Here is a 24,908-nt window from a genome sequence, read left to right as displayed (position 1 = left end):
TAAAAAAAAAAAAAGCAGCAAACAAATGAGACTAATTAAAAAACAGGACACTTATCGACCGAAATACCCTTAGCAGTGGGACAAGTCGCATAATCACAATGCTCAAAGTCGTTATTGCCCCACCACGATATCTCCTTATTAGTAATCCCCACCGTGAAATACAGCAGCACCGTCATAAAAGCCACGCCGCCATCCAACGCCGCCGACAGAATGTAGTTATACCTCTGCCACCACTTCTTCCTATACCTAAACACGAAGAAGTTGAAAACCGTGCCCACCAGAATCCACGCATTGAAGTTCAGCGAAGTCGCCGGCGGCATTGCGGCGGTTGCTCCGAGAAGCACGGGGAGATTAATGAGCGGGATCCACGTGTACTTTGGGTACGCCTTGTGTAGGCCCCACACGAGAATGGGCCCCAGTAGTCCGGCGAGGAAGAACCAGTTTAGGGCGGAGTAGTTTCCTTCTGTGCCGAAGATTCTCTTTGGGCTTACGAGACCCCATATTACGGATGCGTCGTAGAATACGTGGTCGTTTGTGCATGTCCATGGACTGTTTGAGAATTTCTCTGGGTGGCAAATGTTGTCGATTGAGTGTAGCAGCCACCATGCTACTGCCATGTTTACTGTTCCAGCTATCATAGTTCCAACGAACTGAAAATATACATATTTAAAGAAATTAAAATTGACAATTTGAATTTTCGATTTCCTCCAATTTCGCTTTAAAGTTTTTCTGATTTTGGAACCCAAGAATTATGAATTTGGTTCCCAATGAACTTTTTTGGATCGGAAATGGATTATATATGAATTCCAACTTCCAACTTTAACTTCAGAAAATTGCGCCTTTTTTTTTTTCAAAAATTACACTAATATATAATATCAATATTATTATGCATTATATCTTATATTTAGATGACTAAAAAAATGGAATTTTTCGAATCCGGCCTATTCTAATAAAAAAAAAATGATTTCGGAACAAATTATTTTCGTTCGATTTTTTTTAGGAACAGACTTGGAATTAGTTTTTTCACTCTTGGCAAAAATTGAAATATTTCCTTAAAGTGTTAATTCCGATCCGATTTCCATGCAGAACACGTAAAATTGCTGTGCTATATCTATTATTGTATTCTAAATTCGTGATTGATTATAACGTATATCGATCAAGAAAGAATATTCAAGGGAATATACCTGGACTAGGAACATGGATCTAGGAGGAATCTTCATGTAATGACCAAGCTTGAAATCACTGAGAAAAGCCACTGCCTGAGTCATGCTCATGTATCCATAAACCTTAAAGCACACGTTTGCAATCGGCCTTCCAGGGTATACGAGTCCCATAAAATACTCTGTTATGATATTCAACCCCGGAGTCTGCGAAAAATACGTTAGATAATTGAAAAAATAATAATAATCGTCAAATTCTTTACCATTAAAAATCAGTCGAAATCATCGTTTACCTGATTTGTGGTTGCAGTGATGATGCTGATTGGAAGAGTAAATACGAAGGCGATAAACGCAGCAAGCAGAAGAGCCCAAACCGGCATTTGAACCTCTTTTTTCAAGAATATGCAGAGAGAAAGCGAAACCATCACCGTCACTGCTAGAAGAACGTAAAACCACCACGAAGGTATATCTCTGTAATTCTTCATTAGTTTTGTGTGAATATCTTGTTTCCCCTTCGACGAAGCCCGGAAACGTTCGTATATCTCTCTACAAAATTCATAAAAAAATTCATAACACTTGAAGAAAAAAAGGAAGAAATAAGAGACTTAAAGAAACGGACCTTCCGTAGAACAAAGCAACATGTGTGATAGTAGAAGCAATGGTGGCGAATCCGAATCCGTAAGTGAGAGTAAAGAACGTGCTCAAGTGAATCCTCCCCTGCTTATTGTACTGATCCAAATCGAAATGAAAGTTGCTATTAACAATCGCTTCCACATCATACAACTGCCCGTTTGCTGTGAAAATGTCTTCGGAAAATATCGGGAAGTTTTTGGCATGGTAGACGTTGAAACCCCAATACGAAATCGGTATCACAACATACATTATTGTGAAATATCCGACGAAAATATTGGCGATAGCGAAAAAGGGAGATATAAGAGGGCTGAATAAGAAGGAAGCCACAACGGACCAATCGAGTGTGAACGCTCCGACTCCGAGCCCGTTTAGTCCCGACCCGATTTGGTGGGCGGTGACGGAGCGGGGGAATATCCAGCATATCCATGAAATGCTCTGGAGGGTTTGGAATAAGTAGCCTGGGAATATTGCCCACAGGAAGCTGCATGTTAGTGCGATTATGAAGAATTTCGAACGCGACATTTGGGGATTCTTGTTGGTGCTATCGTGGCCCCCGTTTTCGAGGAGGATTATGTCGTCTTTGTCCTCCTTTTCGTGTAGTGCTCTGTCGAGAGAGAAAGGAAAACTAGAGTTGAGAAGTAGTACAATTCATCCATTATGGACAATATTTCCGGAACCCGTTTTTTTTCAATCACGAGATTGATTATATTGTCTATCAAGCCTAATCATAATCTCCAAACACGGTTGGAAATTAGTTACCTGAAGAGTGAAATCAGGACAAGATTACTCGGCCACCACATGTGTGCTGGCTCAACTACGTATTTCCTTATCAGCCCCGCCCAACCATACCCCATAACCTGCTCATCAAACCTCATGTTAGCATGCATTTACATATATATATATATATATATATATATATATATATATATATATATATATATATATATATATATATATATATATATATATATATATATATATATATATATATATATATATATATATATATATATATATATATATATATATTTCATTTTTACCTTTTTTTTTTTTACTTTTTCTTCGTTGTATTTGGCAAATTTTGTAGCTAAATAATATTTCGATTTTGGTTTAGACTAACCAGTGAAGGGGATCTAGAATAGCAGCAAAATTACGTGACCAGATTCGAAATGGAAACGTAAGTACAGAATTTATTCATTATCTTTAAAAAAGGTGTATTAGTAAATCATTAATTAATTCATTATACATTCTCATTATCTTAAATCTTAATTTTTAATCATGGATTGTTTCTCAAAAAAGAAAAAGAAAAACAATCATGGATTATCAGTCAAATTTGAAAAATATACTATGGTAGGAATAAACGGAAATTAATTCTAAATATTAAAAAATTACTCAAACGGTAGCAACAGCATATACTGTATAGTGATTATCAAAAACTCAGCAAAGTACAGCAAAATTAGTATAAGAAATTTTTCAACAATAGATACATTATATTGTAATATATATACCTGAGTGGTGATTATGAGCAGCCATCCAGCGAGAAAGGAAATTTTCCTGCGATAAAAAGCAATAATAATATCCACAATCATAACGGCGTAAGCAGGGCCGTTGCCGAAAGCGCTGCCAGCGTTAGCGAAAATGGAAATGAGCACATGCTCCTTGATATTAAACGGGCCGGGGTTGAGCGAGAATTGCTGGGGCCCGAACCCGGGGATCCGGACCGTCCATATTGTGGTGGGGAGTACGGCGGCCATGAACCGTCCGATTGGGAGACTGGCGACGATGACTGTGATCTGAGTGATGATGAGTGGCTCCCTGCGGTAGGATAGGAACTGGTTGAGGAAGGAGAGTGTGACGCAGGAGATGAGACCCAAAATCCACATCCGGAAGGTCCATACGGGTAGGTTCGGGTCGTCGGTTACGGGTACGGTTAGCCGGACTTGTTCTATTGGCGAAATCTCGTCGCCGTCGTCGTCGTCGGCGGCGGCGGTGCGTTGGACGTCGTCGTTTTTGGAAGGTTTTGGGGGTGGTGGGGTTTCTACTTCCATTGTTCCAGTTTTCGAGGAATTATTTGGGGGGAAAGCATTTACTGAAGTGGGTGAGTATTTATATGAATTAATTAATTAATTAGTTAATTAATAGTGTGAAATAATTTTGGGAATAAACGAATTATGTAGTAAATTCGAAATGGATTCCGTACGTCGAGATTTTATAGTGAATATTACCAAAATTGGAAGGTTGGATGTATCATCAATAATTATTTATTATTTATTATTTATTTATACATAAATAAATAATAAATAAATTAAAATTGACAATAAGTGTGGATTAAAAATTAATTAAGCAACGTTGTAGGTAAAGTGCCAGTTGTTCCCGTGGAATCAATTGAACGTATACGTTGGTTGTTTCGTCCCATATCCGATGATGGAGTTTTCTATTTTTTTTCTTTTTTTTGTTATTATTATTTTTCTTTTTTATTTATTATTTTGGGTCAAGATGGAGTTTTCAATCATCCCTACATTGACAATTGGTACATACAAAATTCTTTTTATGTCCCACTATTTGATTATTTATTTGACTAACAGAATAAGTTATAGGTGACAGCCGAATGAGCTTTTCTTTTATTTATTTTTCTTTGTAATAGTTGGTAAATTAATGTCGATTGATTGGACTCTAATCCAAACTTTGATGAAATTAAAGGCCCAATAACTTATATATATAATTAATTAGGTTCGGCTCAAATAAAATTAAGCTAAGTGATTGAGCTTCGATTAGACTGGACTTAATTGTCAGTTCTAACTACATCAATGTTTTAAAAACTATACTATGTTTTTAATTGGGTGCTCATGTCAATGACTAGATCCCAAATTATATTTTTATAAAATTAATATAATCATAAATTTCTACAAATCTTATTATCTCAATTTTAAAAAGTTAATTTGGATATTTTTATTTTATTTTATATGTTTAGTAAAGAAGCATTGCAGTGTTGATTGGACATTTTTTTTGTCAACGACATATGAAATTATTGGGAACTACGCACGCCTCTTCGGTTTCCACGAAATGTATTCAATATATTGAATATTCCAAAGATTGAAAAAAAAAAATCAATTAACTTACAATATTGAATAATCCAAAGTGACAATCAATTGAAAAATGAATTCATTTGAAAACGACACTACATGAGCGTACGTTCCAATCGTTGACTAAATAATGGTCCGAGTTTGACTTTGCAATCTCAAAATTTCAATACTTCATTAACTTCACTTTCCATTAATTTTACTTTAGAGCAACTCCAATGGGTTATCAAATAGAGTATTCAAACATTTAACTCCCATTTACATACTTAAAAATAGAAATCTTTAACTCCAATGGAGTTATCAAATGAGGTTTCCATTTTGATAATTCACCTTTTGAGTTGTAAAAATACTTGCTGGAAATTGAGTTATCAAAATTGTAACCTCCTAAACATCCAATCAGAAGTTGACACGTGGCAATTACAAATAAAACCACCCATAAACTTCCAATTGATAATTAATTTAATAACCATGGTTGGAGTAGATGAGTTTTAAATTAATATTAAAATAATTCTCAAATATCAAATGAGTATTTGATAACTCAATTTTAATATCTAGCATTGGAGTTGCTCTTAGTAGGAAAAAAAAAATATATATATATATATATATATATATATACATATATAATATAATATAATAAAATAAAAAAAAAAAATCTAACCTGACCACCGATCAGGCAGCACAAACGAAAGATTGGTGGGTATATTCCGCTAAATTAAATACAAACAATGTTCTCATGTTATTTAATTACACAATTAATTAAATAAGTAATTAAGTAATTAAAAATAAGTAATTTCTTGTTCCCAATCATATCTTCCAAAGTTGAAAGTCGTCAACTTTTTTTGATTCAATTTCACTCCTTGTTGACTCCTTTTTCTTTTCAGAGTTCAAAGCCAGCTTTTTCTTTCATTGAATCGAAAAGGTTTTTTTTTTTTTTTTTTATTTATTTATTTATTAATTTATTTATATTCTCGTTGGGTTGCACAGTTACGCAGCACTCATGGCGGAGAACAATGGCGTCGGAACGATTCATCAAACTGCTGAAGAAGATGTTGAAAATCACCATGGACACTATAATCTGGTAATTCTCTCTAATTCTCTTATTTTTTATTTTATTTTATCAATTTAAAACTCAGCTGAGGTATATGTGTTCTTCAATTTTGCAATTTGCCCCTTATATTTAGTGTGTGTGTGTGTGTGTGTGTGTGTTTGTTTGATGGATTTGTGGATTGCCCACACACTTTGTAATACTGAGTTCCTAACAAAATCGAAGAAATGCTTAATTTTGTTCTTACAGATTTTTGGAATAAAAAAAAAGAATTGGGGGAAAATACTTGAATTTAAATCTGAATCTTTTAACTGAGTTGTTATTTTCATCATTGATTTTCGAAACAATTACAGTTAGTAAGCAATCATCCCTTATTGCTGCTTATAATTAGTCACGTAGTTTTTGAGGTTTTGATGTTCTTATACTTTCCATTGAAATTGTCCGAGAAATCAAGGAACGAAATTAACTTACTTTCGGACGAAAATGCCCTCAGGAATACGAAAGAGAAGAAGCCAGCTTAATGCAGCAGCCAAGAAAGCCGAATCTCTCGTCTCTCGAAATACCCGTTCGATCTTTAGAAAATGCGTTGTACGATTTCACAAAGATAGATATACAGAGCCCGAATTCTACCAGAGCAGGATTGCCTCCAAGATCAAGTTCGGCAAAATCGAGATCACAGAAGAGCTTCAGGGCTAAAAACCTACCTCACGAAGCTGAAAAAACGGTTCTCATAATACCAGAAACGCCCCTCTCTGACAAGCCATCCACTTCGAGATCGTCTTCTTTGAACAAAATTTTGTTCTTGAAATCTTCGCATTCTTTGCCAGTGACACCAATTGCAAATGTAATACCGATGGCAAATTATGTTGATCGCCAATGTAAAACCCCTGTAAGTTTGTTATTTATAACTAACTTACAAAGACGAAGCGCGTTCTTATTTTCTTCTTTTATTTATATTTTTTTTCTGACGTAACATTGTTTCCTTACAGCAAACTGAAATAAAACAACATATGACACGTTCGTTTTCGGTTCCAGTTAATGTTAAATTGAGAAGCTTAAGGCGTATGGATTCATCCGGAGTGTTGATACGTGTGATATCAATAAACCAACGGCCAACAGCAGTTGAAAATGGTTCCGAAAATATATCTCCCGATACAGAAACTGGTATATATATATATATATATATATATATATATATATATATATATATATATATATATATATATATATATATATATATATATATATATATATATATATATATATGTATATATATATATTTGCTTCAATAGTTTCTTTTTTCTTCTGAAATGTTATATGCCGGTTTGACTTCGAACGTAATTTTGACCTTTTTCTAGTCCGATTTTGGCAAAATTCAAAACACCGAAACTGTAGTCTTTTGAGTTAGCTTTATCTAGATTGGGTGACAAAGTTATGCATAAATGAGTTTCATTTTGAATTTTAATTCATGCATATCTTTCTCACACGGCATCCAATATTGGTGATTCTACTTGGTTTAGAAAGCTCACTCAAGATACTACAAATTCCAAGTTTTAAGTTTTGCGGAATTCAGCCTAAAAAATGGTCAAAATCATGTTCGAAGTCGAAAAACGGCATTATTAAAACTGAAACTACATTTTATCACATCCCTTTTTATTATTAAAATAAAATTTATACTCTGGTTATTTTAGATGATGTTGGGGAAGACATTCCGGAAGAAGAAGCTGTTTGCAGAATCTGTTTTGTGGAACTCGGAGAAGGTGGCGAAACATTAAAGATGGAGTGCAGCTGCAAAGGAGAACTTGCACTTGCACACAAAGAATGTGCTGTAAAGTGGTTTAGTATCAAAGGTAATAAGACATGTGATGTTTGTAGGCAGGATGTCCGGAACCTTCCGGTAACATTATTGAAGTTGCAGAATCCTCCAGACGTTGTACGAAGACCGCCCGCCGGACCACAGCAAAGGGAAGTCGCTCGTTACAGGCAAGTTATTTGTTCTTAAATTTCCTTTTTTCTTTTTTTTTTATTAATTGTTCTCCAAATCAATTTTTTTTTTTTTTTTTATAAATTTGTTTACTTCAATTCTTGATAGGGTATGGAGGGATGTGCCAATTCTTGTAATGGTCAGCATGCTTGCGTATTTCTGCTTTCTCGAGCAGCTTCTGGTATAGTCCATTCTTGTATATCGCATTTGTTTATACGAAATGTTTTAATTTATAAAACATATGAAGTATTTTCTTAAAAGTTTTTGCTTTATAACAGGTGTCTGATATGGGACCTCGAGCACTTGCCATATCGTTGCCTTTTTCCTGTGTTTTGGGTCTCCTCTCGTCCATGATTGCTTCTACCATGGGTAAGATCCACAACCTCCGTTTATTTCGTCTTCAAATTATTATAAGTTATTCTTTTTTTTTTAGTAGTTATAATAAATACCCTTTGAAAGATTAATGTTGAGAGAACTGTGATGATTGGCAGTGAGCAAGAGTTACATATGGGCTTATGCTTCTTTCCAGTTTGCAATAGTCATCCTTTTCGCTCATATTTTCTACGCTGTGGTAAGACATGATTCAATGTTTTCATTTTTCTCTTAACTACTTTAATATTGTTTTACCTCGATCCAATCAGAGCCGCCTAAATATTTTTCATTTGTCCGATTGCTCAAAACAAAAAAAAAAAAAAAAAAAAAATTGCGCAGCTCAATGTGAACGCAATTCTCTCGGTGCTGCTTTCTTCTTTCACGGGATTTGGAATTGCAATAAGCACCAACTCACTGCTTGTTGAGTACCTAAGATGGAGGGCAAGCCGTAATCCTCAGTCTTTGCCGCAGCAAATAAGCAGCGGATTACAGTCTCACCGGAATGAGCAAAGACGGCACCACTACCACCACCACCACCGGCAGCTCCATCAGCATCACCACCACCAAAATCGGCCTCCAAATAACGGTCATAACAATCAAATTCCAAGAACACACAATGTATCTGTAGGGTCAGCTGAAAACACAGGGCAACACGAAAGCATGCAGCAGAGTGTGTGAGAACGTTGTAGAAGTGTTTGAAAGGGGCTTTTTGGTAACTTTACATTCATGTATGTATCCTAGTTGGCAATTTTTTGGTTGCACCAATATTGAAACTTAAGGGGATTGGAGACTCATGTCCAAATATTAGGGTAGGTTATTAGTGCATTTTGATCCCTGTGTTTCTTAGAAGAGCTGTCAAATGTAATTTTGCCCTCGGTGTATTTAGTAACTATTGTACTGATAAAGCTCGACTTATTTTTGTAAGAAATTTTTTTGCACAAATTTTTGTTTTATGGCAAGTCCATACAGGTTGTTACTAAAAACACGAAAGTCACTTTTACAAGAATGATATATAAATTACAATCGCACACTAAAACATCAAACTAAAAAAATCCCCAATATAATAAATACAACAATATCAAAAATTAGATAAAACCGAGGACAAGGGACGAGAGGGGGGTGGGGGTGTTTGTTAATTTAGTAGTTTCTTCATAGCTATTGACTTGTGTGCTCATTTCATCAGAACTGTATACTGTTTGCATTACGAAATTCCTCGTGCACATAAAGTTTTGAACCCCAAATCACCGTACGGTACTTCTAGCATTTGGTTTTGTGAATGATTCGATGAACCTGTACATCCATCTATCTAGCATTCCTGCCATGTAAAAAGTCATATATCGATAATTAACTTACTATTATTATTGAGTCCAGTATAATTAAAGAGAATAATCTGAGAGATAGTGATAAAAAACACCATCCTATCAAGGTGATGTTTGCAGAGACTACGTAAACTGATATACAGTCAAAGACAATTGGAGAGAAAAAGGTGAAACAAACCTGTTAATGCAAATGTACCACCCAGTACTGCACAGAGACGTGTAATGAAGTGGAGGAAACTACGACGTTCTTCCCTAATTGTCACGGTAATTGGTGACAAATCATACAAAAAGTATACAGCTGCATCGAAATTGGAGTGGCTAATTAATTCCCCAGCACAGTATAGCAACAAAAGAAGGGCAAATATCTCGAAATTCTGGGTTAATGATAACTTACCAGGCCAATTTCTATCGAACTCATGAATCGGAGAAAAGTACTCGGTGACAGAGAATTGATTTGTAGGTAAAACTTCCTTCGAGATGTACTTGTATTCAGTTGGAACAATCTACAACAAAAAAAATTAATAAAAATATACTTTCAGAAGGTGCTGTGAGATCGCTTTATAATGCCAGGCTGCATTTAGTGGATTACACTAACATGATATTTTATCAACAAAATCAGATCGGTGAAGAATATTAATATACGCATGAGAGGCCAACTTCATAAACTGAAACCTCGGCTTAGATATATACCTCTAGCTGCAAAAGGAGACTCAAAGTTTGATATGTGTTTGGATTTAGAGACAAGTAATAAGATTTTCAGAACAAAATTGAACTGAGAAAGTAGTTCTTTATCGTATAGAATATGATTCGTCTGAGGTCATAATTGAGATGCCATGTCATAAGAAGGATTCTGCAATTTCTAACCTTTTAACATTATATGTAGAAGACAAAATAGAGTATAGCATGACATAAGATTTCATAGTTTTATCAAAGGTGGCAAGAGCTGAAACCTTTATGTAGTACTTGAACGTTCCACTTGCTCCACGCAAAATCCGGGATGTCTCGTCAAGTGGGTTATGTATTCCGGGATATTTGGGCCCAAACGATAAATCGTGAATTATATGACTTACATTGACATGAGAAGAGCCCTCAAAAATCTGCAGAAGAGCAAATGGAGTAATTAAATACAAGTAGTTGGTAGAAAGTTAAAAAATAAGCTTCACAACTAAGGTTTTCTGTTTATAGTGTTTATAGAAAATTAGATGCTAAAATTAGTTTCTGCTAAATCAACTACTTTTATTGAGCTTAACTATTGCCTTGATATGGTAGACCTGCAGAGTGTGTTTTTGTAACCGGGTTTTTATTTTTTTAATTAAAAATCATCATCTTGGGACAAATCAGAGGCAAAAAAATAAGGTAAAGTAAATCCAACAGCTTACCATTTGGGCAACAAAAATGTTCAATCCATGGACTGAGATATGAAAGTTCCCGGCAACCCTTTGGACATCTAGAACACCATATACCTGCAACAGACAATGAGATATATGAGAGATTAAAGAGCTGAAATACGACAAAAAAAGAGGGTAACATGGACAAAATCATACCCGGCAACCTTCACCGTTAGCCAATGCCTGCTTCACCTTCTTGACCATATTTTCAGCTTCTTGATCAAGATTATGGAGTTTAATTTTATGCTCTGACTCCTCCTGGTGATCTTTGTGGTCATCTGTTCAGTGTGTTCAATAAGAATTTTGTTACAAACAATCACAGCTTCTTTTGCCAAATTGCTTAACATATATATATATATATATATATATATATATATATATATATATATATATATATATATATATATATATATATATATATATATATATATATATACAGTCTACAAGAATCAGCATAGCCAAAAAACCTTTAAAAAATCGAGCCATGCTTAAAGTTTGCATCGGACATAATTTCAAGTGTACTTAAAGTTCCAGATGAACTAACCATGTCCATGAGCAGTATTTCCCTTCTCAACAAGGTCAGATAAATACTCTGTGCCAATGATATGGCCATCATTATTCAAACGAAGCTGTAGAAATAATTATCCGTCAGCATAATGACAACAAACAAATGTAGAATATCAGATGTGTGCGTCTGTGTGTGTGGGTGGGGGGGTTGGGGTTGGATGAATGAAGCCGGCCAGCAGAAAAGAAATAGACAATATTAACTAATCAAGAAACCTCTAACCTTCCATATATTTGTGTCAAGATCAACTTCATGCTTCCCCGACATATCAATTGCATCGACGCTTAGAACTGACAAGATTCACACATAGTAAAATAAGACGTGGCAAGATGTAGAATACACTATCACGATAAGAGTTTCAAGGAAGCACATTAAACCAATGATTTGACTGAAGGAATGGTAAGGAGAAAATAATGAACAACAGAGGTTAAAAGGACTAACCATCACAAGGCAAAGAGGGGAATGTAATATTTATATGGATTGGAAGCGTTTCTCCACGTTTTAAATCAACTGACATCTGCCAAGGTGTAATATCCCATATTAAGAACCCATAATGACTAGCTACTATAAGAATAGAGAAAAAACTATGTAGATGAAGAAAACAAACCTGATGTACAGTGTATGTCGAAATATAATAAGTCAGCTCGTGCAAGAACAAAGTTGCCATGATTACAAGTCCAATGATAGAAACTATTAAAAACACGAAAAAGTTTTGAAGTCAGTACTGCATCCCTTACACCAATTGACTACCATCACAACGTATTGCATAGCGCACTAGTTGAGATGTTTTTTAACCACTGACTGCATTTTCTTAACCGAATTTACCCAACTCTCACATATCAGATAAGCAAGAAGTTTCAAGTATTCTTTTGCTAAACAACAACTACCTACCGACTACCTCCATTGAAGTAAAATAAAGTTTATACGGTATGATAGAGAAAATAGTAAACGATGGTTAGAATTCAACAACCAGCTAGAAACAAAAAAATGTACATATTTAGCACTTTTTAATACAAGTAATCATACACATACAGAAGCATGAACAATCGTGAAACGGGATCTGATCAATACCCAAAAGCAGTTATATGAATTCTAATCCAAAAAAAAGCACCATAAGAATATCCCGAACGCAATATTGGCGAAAGCTCCAGTCAATAATTACTGATCCCCTATAAGTAACACAACTCAATGCTAAAAGACCTAACGGGAAATAACAATTATAAAATGTTGTTAAAACTTGAATTTGTGCCAACAATTCTCCAACTAAAAAAGCCTCAATTCCATAAGCAACGTAAGGTTAATCTCCCCTCCGGGATCCACGATTCAAGTGCTAGATAACACTCATTTTAATTTTTTTACAGTAGGAAACCATGCACACGGGCTGAAATACGGTACAATAAAATGAAATTTATGGATCAATGAAACAGTTATACACACAAGCAAAATTATAAATTAAAAAATCAATAAAAAATTCTAATAGAGAAAAATACCGAGGGCGCCGGATTTTGTCTTGAGCATCAAATGCTCTTCGGCGCGTGGAAACGCATCGAGGCTTTTCAGGGCTTGCTTCAAATTGCCCATCGTTTATTCCGTTGCCTATTTCTTCACCAACCACAATTTCTCTCCCAAATCAAACAACCATGAAATAACCTGTTTGCTGCAAGCAAATAAAAATAAAAAACAAAAAAAAGGAGGAATTCGGCAAACAAATGTGAAATATTAATTACGGAGCAAACAATTCTTTAAAAAATCACATTTAAATCCAGTTTGAATCATATACATGTACGCGTAAAAGAGCGAATTAGAGAGAATCACCTCCTGAGAGAGATGGGAGAGAGAATTTTGTGGAATTTTCGCCTGCAATAATCAGCAAAAAATAAGAAATAAAAATTGAACATTAAATCTATGGGCCGAGTAGAAGCGAAAGAAAGTGAGGGAACTAGCCCAATAAAACCAATCAATTTTCGTAATTATTTAGGGCCGTTTTGATGGGCTTGAAAGTAAAAAATAAAAAATACAGATATGGAAATCATTAAGACAGGTAATTGAACCGGGCTTAACCCAAGTTCGATTGCTCGACCCGATTATGTTTGAGTCTGGTTTAATTTTAGTGAGTTGGACAGAGTTTAAGTCATTATATGAAATTTGATTCATTTATGAGTTGAGTTTAAGTCTATTACGGCTCAACCCGAATATGACCCGACCGATTAAATTAATAATTAAGTATATAATAAATTTATTATTTAAATATAGTTAGGGCTCGTTTGGTTACCTATATTGGATTAGATTGGATTACATGAGATTGGATTAACTCCCTACTGACTAATTAATTATTTAGTTAGTAGCATGTTAGGTTTCTTAGATTAAATTTTCTATTAAATTTGTTAAAATTAGTTATTATATATGAATTGTCTATAAAACCACTTAATTTACAATAATAAAATATGATTTTAAGGATAAAATTGTATTTTTCTTTTTTAGTCACCCCCTATGAAATTAATCTCAGGGGGAGGGGTGATACTAATTTAATAAAATAGTAGCATTTAATAGCGGACTTTGATTTTAGTAGCGGGTTTGAAAAAGTGTGAATCTTACCAACCGGACATGTTATTAGCCCCTACTATTTAGTCAGTAGAACCTTATAGCGGTAACCGAACGAGCCCTTATGGTTATGGATTAATCTCCAAGATCTACCTCACTTTCTCTTTGTATTATAGCAATTTTTTTTCACTTCGTTCGTAATTTTAGCTTTCAATCTTCACTTTACAAACACTATTTTATACTTCAATATGGTTCTTATAGATAATATATTTTATACTTTAAATTATAACAAATAATTAATAATAATAATAATAATAATAATAATAATAACAAATATTTGGAAACACACACTCCGGAAGCCCAGCAACATTAATGTTTGGGCTGGGCACAACCTCCAGAGCAAAAATGTTCGATTTTGTGGGCCCCACCTTCAAACCTAAAACAGCCCACCACTCATTTTCAACAGTGACCCAGATATAATATTTTTTATTTTTTTATTTTTATATTTTCCTATTTCAGACAATATTTAAATTAAATTAATAGCAAACGGGCAGTAGTGACTTCCACCATCACCCACCAACTCCGATCCCACAACAACCGCCTTACATACACGAATAATAAAGCAGAAAGGCGAGTGCGGGTGGCAGAAACACCAACTCTGCTCTAATGGCGGCAATGGCTCTCCGAAGACTCTCCGTCGTTCGTTCTCTCTCCAGCTCCTCCTCCCGTCATTTCATGGTGAGATTGTGTTTTTGTGTGTGTGTATGTGTGAGATTTTATTTTATTTTATTTTTTTGTAATGCTTTTACACCTCTTCACTCAGTGGATTCTGTTCGTTTTTTATTGATCTCCGTTTTTTTTCTTCAATATTTTCTCCGGTTAGTCTTCTTTGGCGAATCAAGCGGCCAGCCAGAAGGACACTTCGCGAATTACTGTAAATTCCTTTTTCTTTTTTTTTTCATTGTTTGTTAACGAAATCGAATGATGTGATTGTGTGCAATGATTGGATCTCGTTTCTCACTTGAATCTCGATTCGGCAGTGGACGAAACAATTGAATGAGCCGTTGGAAGAGGTAGATCCGGAGATTGCTGACATCATAGAGCTCGAGAAGGCAAGGCAATGGAAGGTATGTATAAGTGTGCACTAAACCGATTCTAAATCTCATTTCTACACACATCGTTTGAGTTTACTACTGTTTAATTTAGATTTTTTGGTGTTTTTATGCGTTTGGATTAAGTTAATTTATGGGTTTAGGGACTGGAACTCATACCTTCAGAGAATTTCACGTCATTATCGGTGATGCAAGCGGTTGGATCAGTTATGACTAACAAATATAGTGAAGGGTACCCTGGAGCAAGATACTATGGAGGAAATGAGTACGACTTCTCGTTTTTTTCTTTCTCCATTTTACTTTATGTACTCGTGCAGCTTTGAATTAGTGCCCATCTTCTATGATGTTACATATTTGCTGATTTTTTTTAGATTTAACTTACGTTAATATATATCGTCGTGTACCGATTATGTGTGAACTTGAAGCAGTGTAAGCGTTGATACAATAATCTCAGCATTAAAATCACTTCCAAACGTCATTTTCTTACTAAAGCTAATAACCGATTTAAAGGTTGTCTTGTGAACAGGCTTTCAGGCGAGGGCAGATAATATGTATTGCATTCTTTTATTAATTTTGGTTTTGGTTTGTTAGGTACATCGACATGGCTGAGACGTTGTGTCAGAAGCGTGCCTTAGAGACTTTCCAATTGGATCCTGCAAAATGGGGAGGTAAGTACTTTCTGATTTGGGTTTGTATTTCATGTTCGTTTTTTCTTTTGTTTCTGGTGATTTTGAGTTATTAAACCACTTATCAAAAGAACCGCTTGCTTTATTTTTGCAGTGAATGTACAGTCACTTTCTGGATCTCCTTCCAATTTTCAAGTTTATACTGCTCTGCTGAAACCTCATGAAAGGATCATGGCTCTTGATCTTCCTCACGGTGGTCATTTGTCACATGGATATCAGGTGCTTCCATCTTAACTTGTCGAATCTACTTATGTTTTTTCTGCCCCTTTTCCCAAGTTAAATCGTTATTTGATTTTTGAATTCGTTTGGGGGTTGTGTTACAGACTGATACGAAAAAGATTAGTGCGGTGTCTATATTTTTCGAGACAATGCCTTATAGACTGGATGAAAGCACAGGGTATATCGACTATGATCAGGTATAATAATTTAATTTCCAAAAGTTTGTTTGAGCTGACTCTTATTTCCATCTTTGGCTTTCACTTTTTGCAAAGACAGATACTAAACGAAAACCCGAAACTAGGTTTCATCCAAACATATTTGGGATCTCTAATACTCTTTTACTCCATGCAGTTTATGTTTGCCAATACAATAGTCAGTGCTGATGGAGGCATCAATGATAATTGATCAACCCTGTTATCGTAATTGTTCTTGTTCATGTCATCACTGAGAGAATAGAATACTTTTTATGAAGTTCTACTTATAAATTAGCGATGTTGCTTCATTGATGCCCATTTGCTTTATATTCACTGTTCTTCTAAATATACGGGCTCCATAAGAACAGAAAACACATTTCCACTCTTTTTCCAAGAACTTCACTATTTGCTTTTTTGACGAACCTATGCTCACACTAGCATGCACACAATATATGGTGCAGCAGCTATTATTCTGCCGCTCTAAGTGAAAACCATTAATCATCCTCGATTATGATTAATGTCACGTTAGATGCATTGTGTAAGTAGCCGAATAAATATGAGATGTTTTGAGTTCCGAACTTGTGATAGACATCTCGGTGGTTGGTAATATTAAGGCATCATACACATTCTTCTGAGTCCAAGCTATACATTTCACAGACCAATGGATAAGTTCTATTTGGTATTTCATTGGTGATAGGTTTTTTTGTGAAATAAAGAGGATTCATTGTTTTCAACTACTGTATTTTCTTTGAGCCTACCTGCTATGAATAGAGAGTTAACTCGTGTTATTTGCAGCTAGAAAAGAGTGCAGTGCTTTTCAGGCCAAAATTGATTGTTGCTGGTGCAAGTGCTTATGCACGTTTATATGATTATGCACGGATTCGTAAGGTAAACCCAGTCGAACAAATGCGGTTTAGAAAATTACATTTGAATATCTTTTTTTTTTTTTTTTCAAATCTCAATAGTACATCATTCATCTTTATAATGTATATGACAGGTCTGTGACAAGCAAAAGGCCGTCTTATTGGCAGACATGGCACACATTAGTGGGTTGGTTGCTGCTGGTGTCATCCCATCACCATTTGAGTATGCAGATGTAGTCACAACAACCACACATAAATCACTACGTGGGCCACGCGGAGCAATGATCTTCTTCAGGAAGGGAGTAAAAGAGATCAATAAACAAGGAAAAGAAGTGAGTTTATATAAAATAGTCGCTAAACCTTTTTATTGTTCTTGCTAAATTTTGTTGAGTCAATTTCCGTTCTTCACATTCCTGTTGAGCTTCCATTGCCTCATCTGATCATTGGAGGATATTATTGCTGTTTTATATATAGTCCTATACGAGGGAAGTGTTAAGCAGCACGAAATTATGTTTTGTTTCATTACTTTTTGCACTCAAAATACTGAAGGCGCAAAAATTATTCTAAAATATGAGTTCCATCTGACAGGTTATGTATGATTATGAAGACAGAATTAATCAAGCTGTGTTTCCTGGACTTCAAGGTGGACCCCACAATCACACCATTACTGCCTTAGCAGTTGCACTAAAGCAGGTTAATTTTCATATCCAATAAAATCTTCCCAGAGAAAGACGTTTGCTATCCTTGCTTATTGTTTTATGTTTTCTTGAAAATTTTGCAATCTCAGGCTATGACACCTGAATACAAAGCGTACCAAGAGCAAGTTCTCAGTAATTGCTCAACATTTGCGAAGGTAATACCTCCAAACACAATTGAATTCGATTTTATGTAATCTAGGCCACCCCTGAATTTTGTCAATATAATGATTTTATTTTGCTCTCCAGACTTTGTTGGAGAAAGGCTATGACCTGGTATCTGGTGGAACAGATAACCACCTCGTTTTGGTGAATTTGAAAAACAAGGTAGATCCACGATTTTATTCTTTCTCTGGTCGACTAGTTTGTTATTCTCTTGCTTGCACCATCCTCTCAATGTAAAATTTGGAAATTCTATAATCTCTTATGTTAACTTCTTCGAGACAAGTACTTTAGAGTTTAGATTGACATTTAATGGCAAACAGTGAAGCAAACTTATAGCTGGTTCTATAAGTTATCCGCCAAAGTTATTTTTGTGTTTTTTTTTTTCAATATTTGGAGCAGCCTATGCAAGATAAATGCCCGTTTGATTTGTCTGTTAATCAGTACCCGTTGGATGTACTTTGGAAATTTTTATTTAGGTGATGAATGAAACATTATTTCCAACTGTACAAGCTCTGTGGGGTTAAAGGCCATTTTGTGGAGGATTATAAACGTCTTAACGATGATTTGAAATGCAATATAAAGATTCCATTTCTTCTGTATAACATGTTCCACTAAATTCTGCAGGGTATTGATGGATCTAGAGTTGAAAAAGTTTTGGAGGCTGTTCATATAGCTGCCAATAAAAATACTGTCCCAGGGGATGTTTCTGCCATGGTGCCTGGAGGCATTCGTATGGGTAAGGCCCTTTATTTTATATTTTTTATTTTTATTTTTGGGTTTTTCTTATTTATTTCTTCGTATATTTTATACTATCCGATAGGAACCCCGGCTCTTACATCAAGAGGATTCCTGGAAGAAGATTTTGCGAAAGTTGCAGAGTTTTTCGATGAAGCTGTAAAGTTGGCCTTAAAGATAAAGGCCGACGCAAATGGTTCGTAATTTTTTTTTAAATAAAAATGAGTGTTCATACTCCCTTCAGCATGGGATACCTATATATTATCCTAATGAATAGTAACAAGAAATTTGATTTCATTTAATTCTTTTCTTACGAAATCATTGATTGCAATTATCAGGAACAAAACTAAAGGACTTTGTGGCGTCTATGGAGTCAGACACTCATCAATCTTCAATGTCAAAGCTGCGCCTTGAGGTTGAGGAATATGCAAAACAATTCCCAACAATTGGTTTTGAAAAGGAGACAATGAAGTACAAGAACTGAAGCCCAGCCTGGTATTCCACGAGGTAAATTGAATCTTTGGGTATGGCTTTAAATAATAGAAAATTTGATTCCGGATATATTAGTACATGGTTCTTGATTTATACTTGATGCAAGATGACATTACCTTCCAATTATTGATTATGTTACCTTTTACGTGGTAAGTAAGTTGCATTTTGTTCGACTCGATTAATGAAAATTTTCAGATTCTACTCGATGCAGGCGCTCGTGCCGTTTCTCTGCGTAAGGAGTTGTACGTTGTTGCATCTGTAACACCAAACAAAAGTTAAATCCAATACCAAGTAATAAAACTTGTCCTGTATGTTGTGAGGATTCCCTCTTTTCATTTTTAATTAATCAAGTTGTAAATTATTTTTTTTTGTTATTAACAATCAGCAGCACTTCTTTAAGGTATTCATTCCTTTTAGCTTTATTGAAAGAAAAAAAGAACCATATACAAATTGCTTTATTTATTTTTATTATTATTAAACTCGATAAATATGCGGAAGCAATGATTACGAATTTACGACCCTTGCCCTTGCTGCTGATTGTCGTTTTGTGATTACCGATAAAGGAGTTAGTTAATGCAAGGTTCTTTAGTACTACTAATTAATACCCCTTTGGAAACACTACTTATCTATGACTGGAATTATCATTGGATTGGAAAATGCTCTTGTAGAATAAAACGTTATTTATTTATTTACAGAAAGTTACTGCCAACCTCCTGACGTAAGGGCAAATTATGAAAAGATCCCTTATGTTTGAGTAATTACAGTCACACCCCTCAACTATGAATTTTCTTACACGTCCACCATTTTATCATATTCAAGCATCACATTTTGAAACAAGTTAATCGCAAGATTTGTTTCTTTGACTTGTAAATATTAGATGTGGTGGATCATAAACTATTTTTTTACACAACGAGTACAAATTAGAAAATATTCTACGAAATATAAAAGATTATGTTGAATTTGACAACATAAGAATGTACATATAAGAAAAGATTCGTAGTTGATTTGATGTGTGGTGGTAATTATCCATAACAAAATGATTTTTTTCATAATTTGATGTTAGTTGAGGGGTTTAATAGTTGAAACTTATTCGTATCGAATCCAAGACCCAAAACAAAGGGTTTTTAACTCTTAAAATAAAAAAGAATTACCCTACGCTGTAATTTAACTAATTAGAAATGTGACACCTTAAACACGGCCGAAGACAGACAGCTGTTCACAACTCTGTAACAGCAGACCCCCACTGCATAATCACCGCTGTAAAAAGTAAAACCACCGGCTGAGAGGAGCGGGAGCCCCTCCCCCGCCGCCGTCTCCAACATTCAGGAGAAGCAAATTTGTCAAAAAGGTGGTCGTATATTATTATAATAAACTATTCTCCACTCACCACCACTACATTGAAACTCCATTTTTCCTCAACTACAATTTGATTTTATTGTTTTTTTATTTATTTTTTAATTTCTCTCTCTACTTTATACCAAACCTCATCCTCTCGCACTAAACCTCACTTTAAAAATCCCCATACTTCTGATATGCTGTCGTTGCTCTGCGATTTTGTTCTTGCTTCGTCCTCTCATGCCAAAAGGAATTAATTCACTAATTCAAAATTCCAGTAGATAAAGCTTTTCTGTGTTTTTTTTTTAAAAAAAAACACAGATAATTTCTGTTTTGATCTGAGGAAGAAATGGTGGGGAAGCAGTTAATTAGGTAAGGGTAAAAAGAGGAAAAATGGTGGTGAGGAAGGTGGGGAAGTATGAAGTTGGGAGAACGATAGGCGAAGGAACATTCGCGAAAGTGAAGTTCGCTCAGAATACAGAGACTGGAGAGAGCGTCGCCATGAAAGTACTCGATCGCTCCACCATAATCAAGCACAAGATGGTCGATCAGGTTTTGTTTCTGATCTCCATCCTTTTTTTCCATAGTTGCGTGTTCATGAAATTTGAATTTTCTGTGCATCGGTTAACCTAAATTCTGGAAAGCTTGTATGATTTTTTTGGTTATTTTCTGAATAATTCATGGCAATTATATCTGCAGATAAAGAGGGAGATATCGATTATGAAGCGTGTTAGGCATCCATTCGTTGTTCGATTACATGAGGTGAGGCTCGTAATCAAGAGCATCGGATTTAATGAGAGCAGTTCTCTGAAGAAATAGGGGAATTTTTGTTTCTTCCTTTTTCAGTATGTTCATTTTGGACCATTTCGAACAAATGCTAATTTTAACTGGATTTTTTTCCGATTAGGTTATAGCAAGCCGTACGAAGATCTATATCATATTGGAATTCATAACAGGTGGTGAATTGTTTGATAAAATAGTGAGTCCCCTTCACCTGAATAGTAGAGATTTTTCTGAACATTTTAAGGGAACATGATATTTAAAATTCTCTTACAGGTTCACCATGGGAGACTTAGTGAATCTGAATCACGAAGATATTTCCAGCAGCTCGTTGATGGTGTGGATTATTGCCACAGTAAAGGAGTCTACCACCGAGACTTAAAGGTGTTTTTTGGAGACTCGAGATTCGGGGAAAAAAAACCCGTATAACTATTTCGAAATTGAATATTTACTGTATTTTACTATATTGCAGCCTGAAAATTTACTACTCGATTCCCAAGGAAATCTTAAAATCTCTGATTTTGGGCTTAGTGCATTGCCTGGAGAAGTAAGATATTGGTTAATGTGCTTTATATACATATTTATTATGTTTTGATATAAGTTGGTGCTAATGACGGTTTATCTGCATAGGGAGTCAGCCTTCTTCGTACAACTTGCGGTACTCCTAATTATGTTGCACCAGAGGTAACTAACGGTCTTTGAGGTTTTATATAAGTGCAATATGAGAAGACGTAACTAACTCTATCATTTTTGGTTTTTAAATTGTAGGTTCTTAGTCACAAAGGCTACAATGGTGCTTTGGCGGATATTTGGTCATGTGGGGTCATCCTATATGTTCTCATGGCTGGTTATTTGCCATTTGACGAGATTGATCTAACAACATTGTACGGAAAGGTATTTAACCATAATCTTATGCTGATGCGTTTATGACATCTTTATGTTTGAGTTGTTATTGTGTCTAATGTTGTGCAAAAGAAAGTTGTATTTGAAATTATGTATCTAATGTTGTAAAAAAAAATTATTATCTTCGGCAGATTGAGAATGCAGAATTTTCTTGTCCGTCCTGGTTCCCAGTTGGAGCAAAATCCTTGATCCATAGAATTTTAGATCCGAATCCTGAAACGGTAAACTATTTGTCCATTATGATTATTGATTTTTTCTCTTATGTTCTATTAGTTTAACTCAGTGCCCAGCATATTATTTGAGGTGTTATGGCTGGACTTCTATCATTAAAATTTAACAGTCTTATTTGGGAAAACATGACGTTTTTTCAAATTCTGGAACTTGCCATATTTTGGAAAAAAATTGTATTAGGATTAAGCTTTTGGCAATTAAACATTCATGTGTAACCATGTAAATGTGCTTGATTTTTTTTATTTTTTTTTAAATGCTAAACTCTCGCTGTTGTGGGGTTATTTTTGGTTCAGCGCATTAGAATTGAAGATATAAGAAATGACGAATGGTTTAAAAAGAATTACGATCCAATTAGACTCCCCGAAACTGAAGAAATTGATCTGGACGATGTTAATGCTGCTTTTGATGATCCAGAGGTCAGTACTGCACTAAGAACAAAATTTTTTTTTTTTTTCGGTTTTGCCTTGAAGCACTATATGAAGGCATTTCTATTTTATTTTTTAATTATTTAGTTTTTAAATTGGCCTTATTTAAAATGTTATGATGTAGGAAGAATCACCTAACGAGGAATGTGGGAATGATGACACGGGGCCTCTGGTTCTCAATGCATTTGATTTGATTATTCTTTCTCAAGGGCTAAATCTTGCTTCATTGTTTGATCGAAGGAAGGTAACATAAATTATCATCTCTCCTGTAGTTCTTGAATCAATGCTTCTGTGTGTCAAAATGTTGTTTGTACTCTAGATTTAATAATGAAGCTTTGTTTAATGTCTTCTCTGCTGCCTTAACAGGATTCACTGAATCATCGAACTCGGTTTGTTTCACAAAAACCTGCAAAGGTCGTCTTATCAAGTATGGAAGTTGTTGCGCAATCAATGGGTTTCAAGACCCACATTCGCAATTACAAGGTAAACTCTATATATATCAATGAATTAGCTTTATATATAACTTTAATTGGAGTTATTTGAATCATTTCTATTTCTTTTTAGATGAGAGTCGAAGGTCTCTCTGCAAACAGGGCTTCACATTTCTCTGTAATTATGGAGGTAATAAAAAAGTTATTTCTTCCTTCAATTCTTTATTTCACCATCCTTAAACACATCCCACTCTTTTTATTACCAGATATTTGAAGTTGCACCGACATTTATAATGGTTGATATCCAAAAAGCAGCTGGAGACGCCGACGAATATCTCAAGGTAATTTAACGCAACTTATTCTTCATTACTAATGATTTAAATTTGCGAGCAAATAATAAAAGAAAAAATCTAGTTTCTTAATTGCAATGGCGTATCAAGATTACGCATTCTCTTTTCTTGCAGTTCTACAAAAACTTCTGTAACAGTCTTGATGATGTTATTTGGAAGCCACCCGATGAAGTTTCTAAATCACGGGTTAGTAAGACGAAGAGTAGGCGGAGATAGTTCTGTGGTAACTTACTTCATCTATTCTCAGTTTATGTTTTTTCTGTACAATATAAATCATTTTTTTATGTGTGGGGCCCACGGGTTAGTTTAATGTTAACTATATGTGATTGTTTGTAGAACTAATTGTTTGGTTTTTGGTTTGAATGTAATGGTTTGCTTCGCCCTTTTATGATCATGTGTGATGGACTCGATTGTTTGTGTTATGATTAACTGGCTTGGAGTTGTGTGTTGCGCTATAGTAATATTCGTACTACGGTGCGTCGGATTTCTTTAAACATTATCATTGAACACTAAATTAAGCTAATTTCAAATCAACACTGAGGCCAACCACTTAATCCATTATTAGTAACTGCTTAACCAATGATCTAATTTGTTTAAGAAAGTTAAAACACGTGGACTAATTCGTCAACTACTTTCATGTATGATGTTGATAAAGTTAATCTTTCGGCGCAATAGAATCGTTTTTACACCAGCCTATGTTGTCAAATGTGACGATTCTAGTGAAATTAAACTCGTTATTTAGGACTCCTTATTTAAGTTCTTGTGTAATCTTAACTTGTCTAATCCTATTTTAGGGTAGCTAAGGTTACTTGTGATCATTATTTTCGAGCCTATGATAAATAAATAATTTGCTAAAGTCACAACATTTTGTTCGTATTATTAGATAGGCCTTCAAGTCACAAATTTCCCTGAATTATGGGCTCTTTCTTTTCTCACTCTATGTATCTTTGGCAAAAAAATATTGCATATTTAGATGTACCTTTTCATGTTTTTATATCTTCATATTATTATTAAATATTCCGACGAAAAATATATTTAATTTAATTTTATCCAGATTTTTACGATTAATTATGTAGTTAATTAATTTGGTTAGATCACAAAATATTTCTATATAATGAACTTCAACAGTTGTTCATAGTACTGCAGATGAAACAAGAAAGAGAAGAAAACATGTATATTATTTTTGTTATCACTTTATCCATTTA

General features: G+C 34.7%; 5 protein-coding genes across 9 annotated transcripts; 3 read left to right on the top strand and 2 right to left on the bottom strand.

Moving 5' to 3' along the window:
• Positions 1 to 33: 33 nt before the first annotated feature.
• Positions 34 to 4,025, bottom strand: LOC105959315 (oligopeptide transporter 4-like). Its single transcript, XM_088813657.1, has 6 exons — positions 3,302 to 4,025; positions 2,553 to 2,650; positions 1,780 to 2,397; positions 1,454 to 1,706; positions 1,185 to 1,367; positions 34 to 650 (listed from the first exon to the last, which is right to left on the bottom strand). The coding sequence occupies exons 1-6, from the start codon at positions 3,839 to 3,841 to the stop codon at positions 36 to 38; spliced, it is 2,307 nt and encodes a 768-aa protein (XP_088669783.1). The 5' UTR covers positions 3,842 to 4,025; the 3' UTR covers positions 34 to 35.
• Positions 4,026 to 5,557: 1,532 nt separating this feature from the next.
• LOC105959314 (uncharacterized) lies at positions 5,558 to 9,216 on the top strand. Its single transcript, XM_088812933.1, has 8 exons — positions 5,558 to 5,951; positions 6,412 to 6,807; positions 6,908 to 7,082; positions 7,610 to 7,901; positions 8,011 to 8,083; positions 8,181 to 8,271; positions 8,394 to 8,473; positions 8,614 to 9,216. Exons 1-8 carry the CDS (start codon positions 5,871 to 5,873, stop codon positions 8,950 to 8,952), a joined length of 1,527 nt encoding a protein of 508 aa, XP_088669059.1. The 5' UTR covers positions 5,558 to 5,870; the 3' UTR covers positions 8,953 to 9,216.
• On the bottom strand, positions 9,190 to 13,492 carry LOC105972640 (Endoplasmic reticulum vesicle transporter protein). Of its 2 annotated transcripts, none has more exons than XM_012997615.2 (12): positions 13,362 to 13,492; positions 13,037 to 13,203; positions 12,154 to 12,236; positions 11,988 to 12,063; positions 11,769 to 11,836; positions 11,526 to 11,610; positions 11,138 to 11,259; positions 10,973 to 11,056; positions 10,544 to 10,690; positions 9,988 to 10,096; positions 9,772 to 9,891; positions 9,190 to 9,589 (listed from the first exon to the last, which is right to left on the bottom strand). In XM_012997615.2, the coding sequence occupies exons 2-12, from the start codon at positions 13,125 to 13,127 to the stop codon at positions 9,516 to 9,518; spliced, it is 1,059 nt and encodes a 352-aa protein (XP_012853069.1). In that variant the 5' UTR covers positions 13,128 to 13,203; positions 13,362 to 13,492; the 3' UTR covers positions 9,190 to 9,515. The 2 variants fall into 2 exon arrangements, with proteins under 2 accessions (XP_012853069.1, XP_012853070.1); XM_012997616.2 differs by having other exon boundaries at positions 13,037 to 13,196; positions 13,362 to 13,412.
• Positions 13,493 to 14,588: 1,096 nt separating this feature from the next.
• Positions 14,589 to 19,850, top strand: LOC105972641 (serine hydroxymethyltransferase 2, mitochondrial). Of its 3 annotated transcripts, none has more exons than XM_088812930.1 (16): positions 14,589 to 14,825; positions 14,971 to 15,021; positions 15,128 to 15,214; positions 15,343 to 15,464; positions 15,791 to 15,867; positions 15,980 to 16,104; positions 16,209 to 16,301; positions 17,094 to 17,186; positions 17,296 to 17,493; positions 17,750 to 17,854; positions 17,949 to 18,014; positions 18,106 to 18,183; positions 18,646 to 18,757; positions 18,842 to 18,952; positions 19,095 to 19,263; positions 19,444 to 19,850. In XM_088812930.1, the coding sequence occupies exons 1-15, from the start codon at positions 14,754 to 14,756 to the stop codon at positions 19,238 to 19,240; spliced, it is 1,536 nt and encodes a 511-aa protein (XP_088669056.1). In that variant the 5' UTR covers positions 14,589 to 14,753; the 3' UTR covers positions 19,241 to 19,263; positions 19,444 to 19,850. The 3 variants fall into 3 exon arrangements, with proteins under 3 accessions (XP_088669056.1, XP_088669057.1, XP_088669058.1); XM_088812931.1 differs by having other exon boundaries at positions 14,626 to 14,825; positions 19,460 to 19,850; XM_088812932.1 differs by having other exon boundaries at positions 14,630 to 14,825; positions 19,095 to 19,280; positions 19,444 to 19,690.
• Positions 19,851 to 20,353: 503 nt separating this feature from the next.
• Positions 20,354 to 24,091, top strand: LOC105959312 (CBL-interacting serine/threonine-protein kinase 8). 2 transcript variants are annotated; one of them, XM_012983381.2, is made up of 15 exons: positions 20,354 to 20,596; positions 20,905 to 21,135; positions 21,283 to 21,345; positions 21,491 to 21,562; positions 21,640 to 21,747; positions 21,836 to 21,910; positions 21,994 to 22,047; positions 22,132 to 22,257; positions 22,398 to 22,487; positions 22,791 to 22,913; positions 23,047 to 23,166; positions 23,289 to 23,405; positions 23,487 to 23,543; positions 23,620 to 23,694; positions 23,818 to 24,091. In XM_012983381.2, exons 2-15 carry the CDS (start codon positions 20,977 to 20,979, stop codon positions 23,917 to 23,919), a joined length of 1,341 nt encoding a protein of 446 aa, XP_012838835.1. In that variant the 5' UTR covers positions 20,354 to 20,596; positions 20,905 to 20,976; the 3' UTR covers positions 23,920 to 24,091. The 2 variants fall into 2 exon arrangements, with proteins under 2 accessions (XP_012838835.1, XP_088669060.1); XM_088812934.1 differs by lacking the exon at positions 20,354 to 20,596 and having other exon boundaries at positions 20,670 to 21,135.
• Positions 24,092 to 24,908: the final 817 nt, after the last annotated feature.

The sequence above is a fragment of the Erythranthe guttata genome, chromosome 14 (assembly GCF_056151865.1).
Source record: "Erythranthe guttata isolate IM_541 chromosome 14, IM_541, whole genome shotgun sequence".
Lineage (NCBI taxonomy): Eukaryota > Viridiplantae > Streptophyta > Magnoliopsida > Lamiales > Phrymaceae > Erythranthe > Erythranthe guttata.
This window is presented reverse-complemented; position numbering and strand designations above follow the sequence as displayed.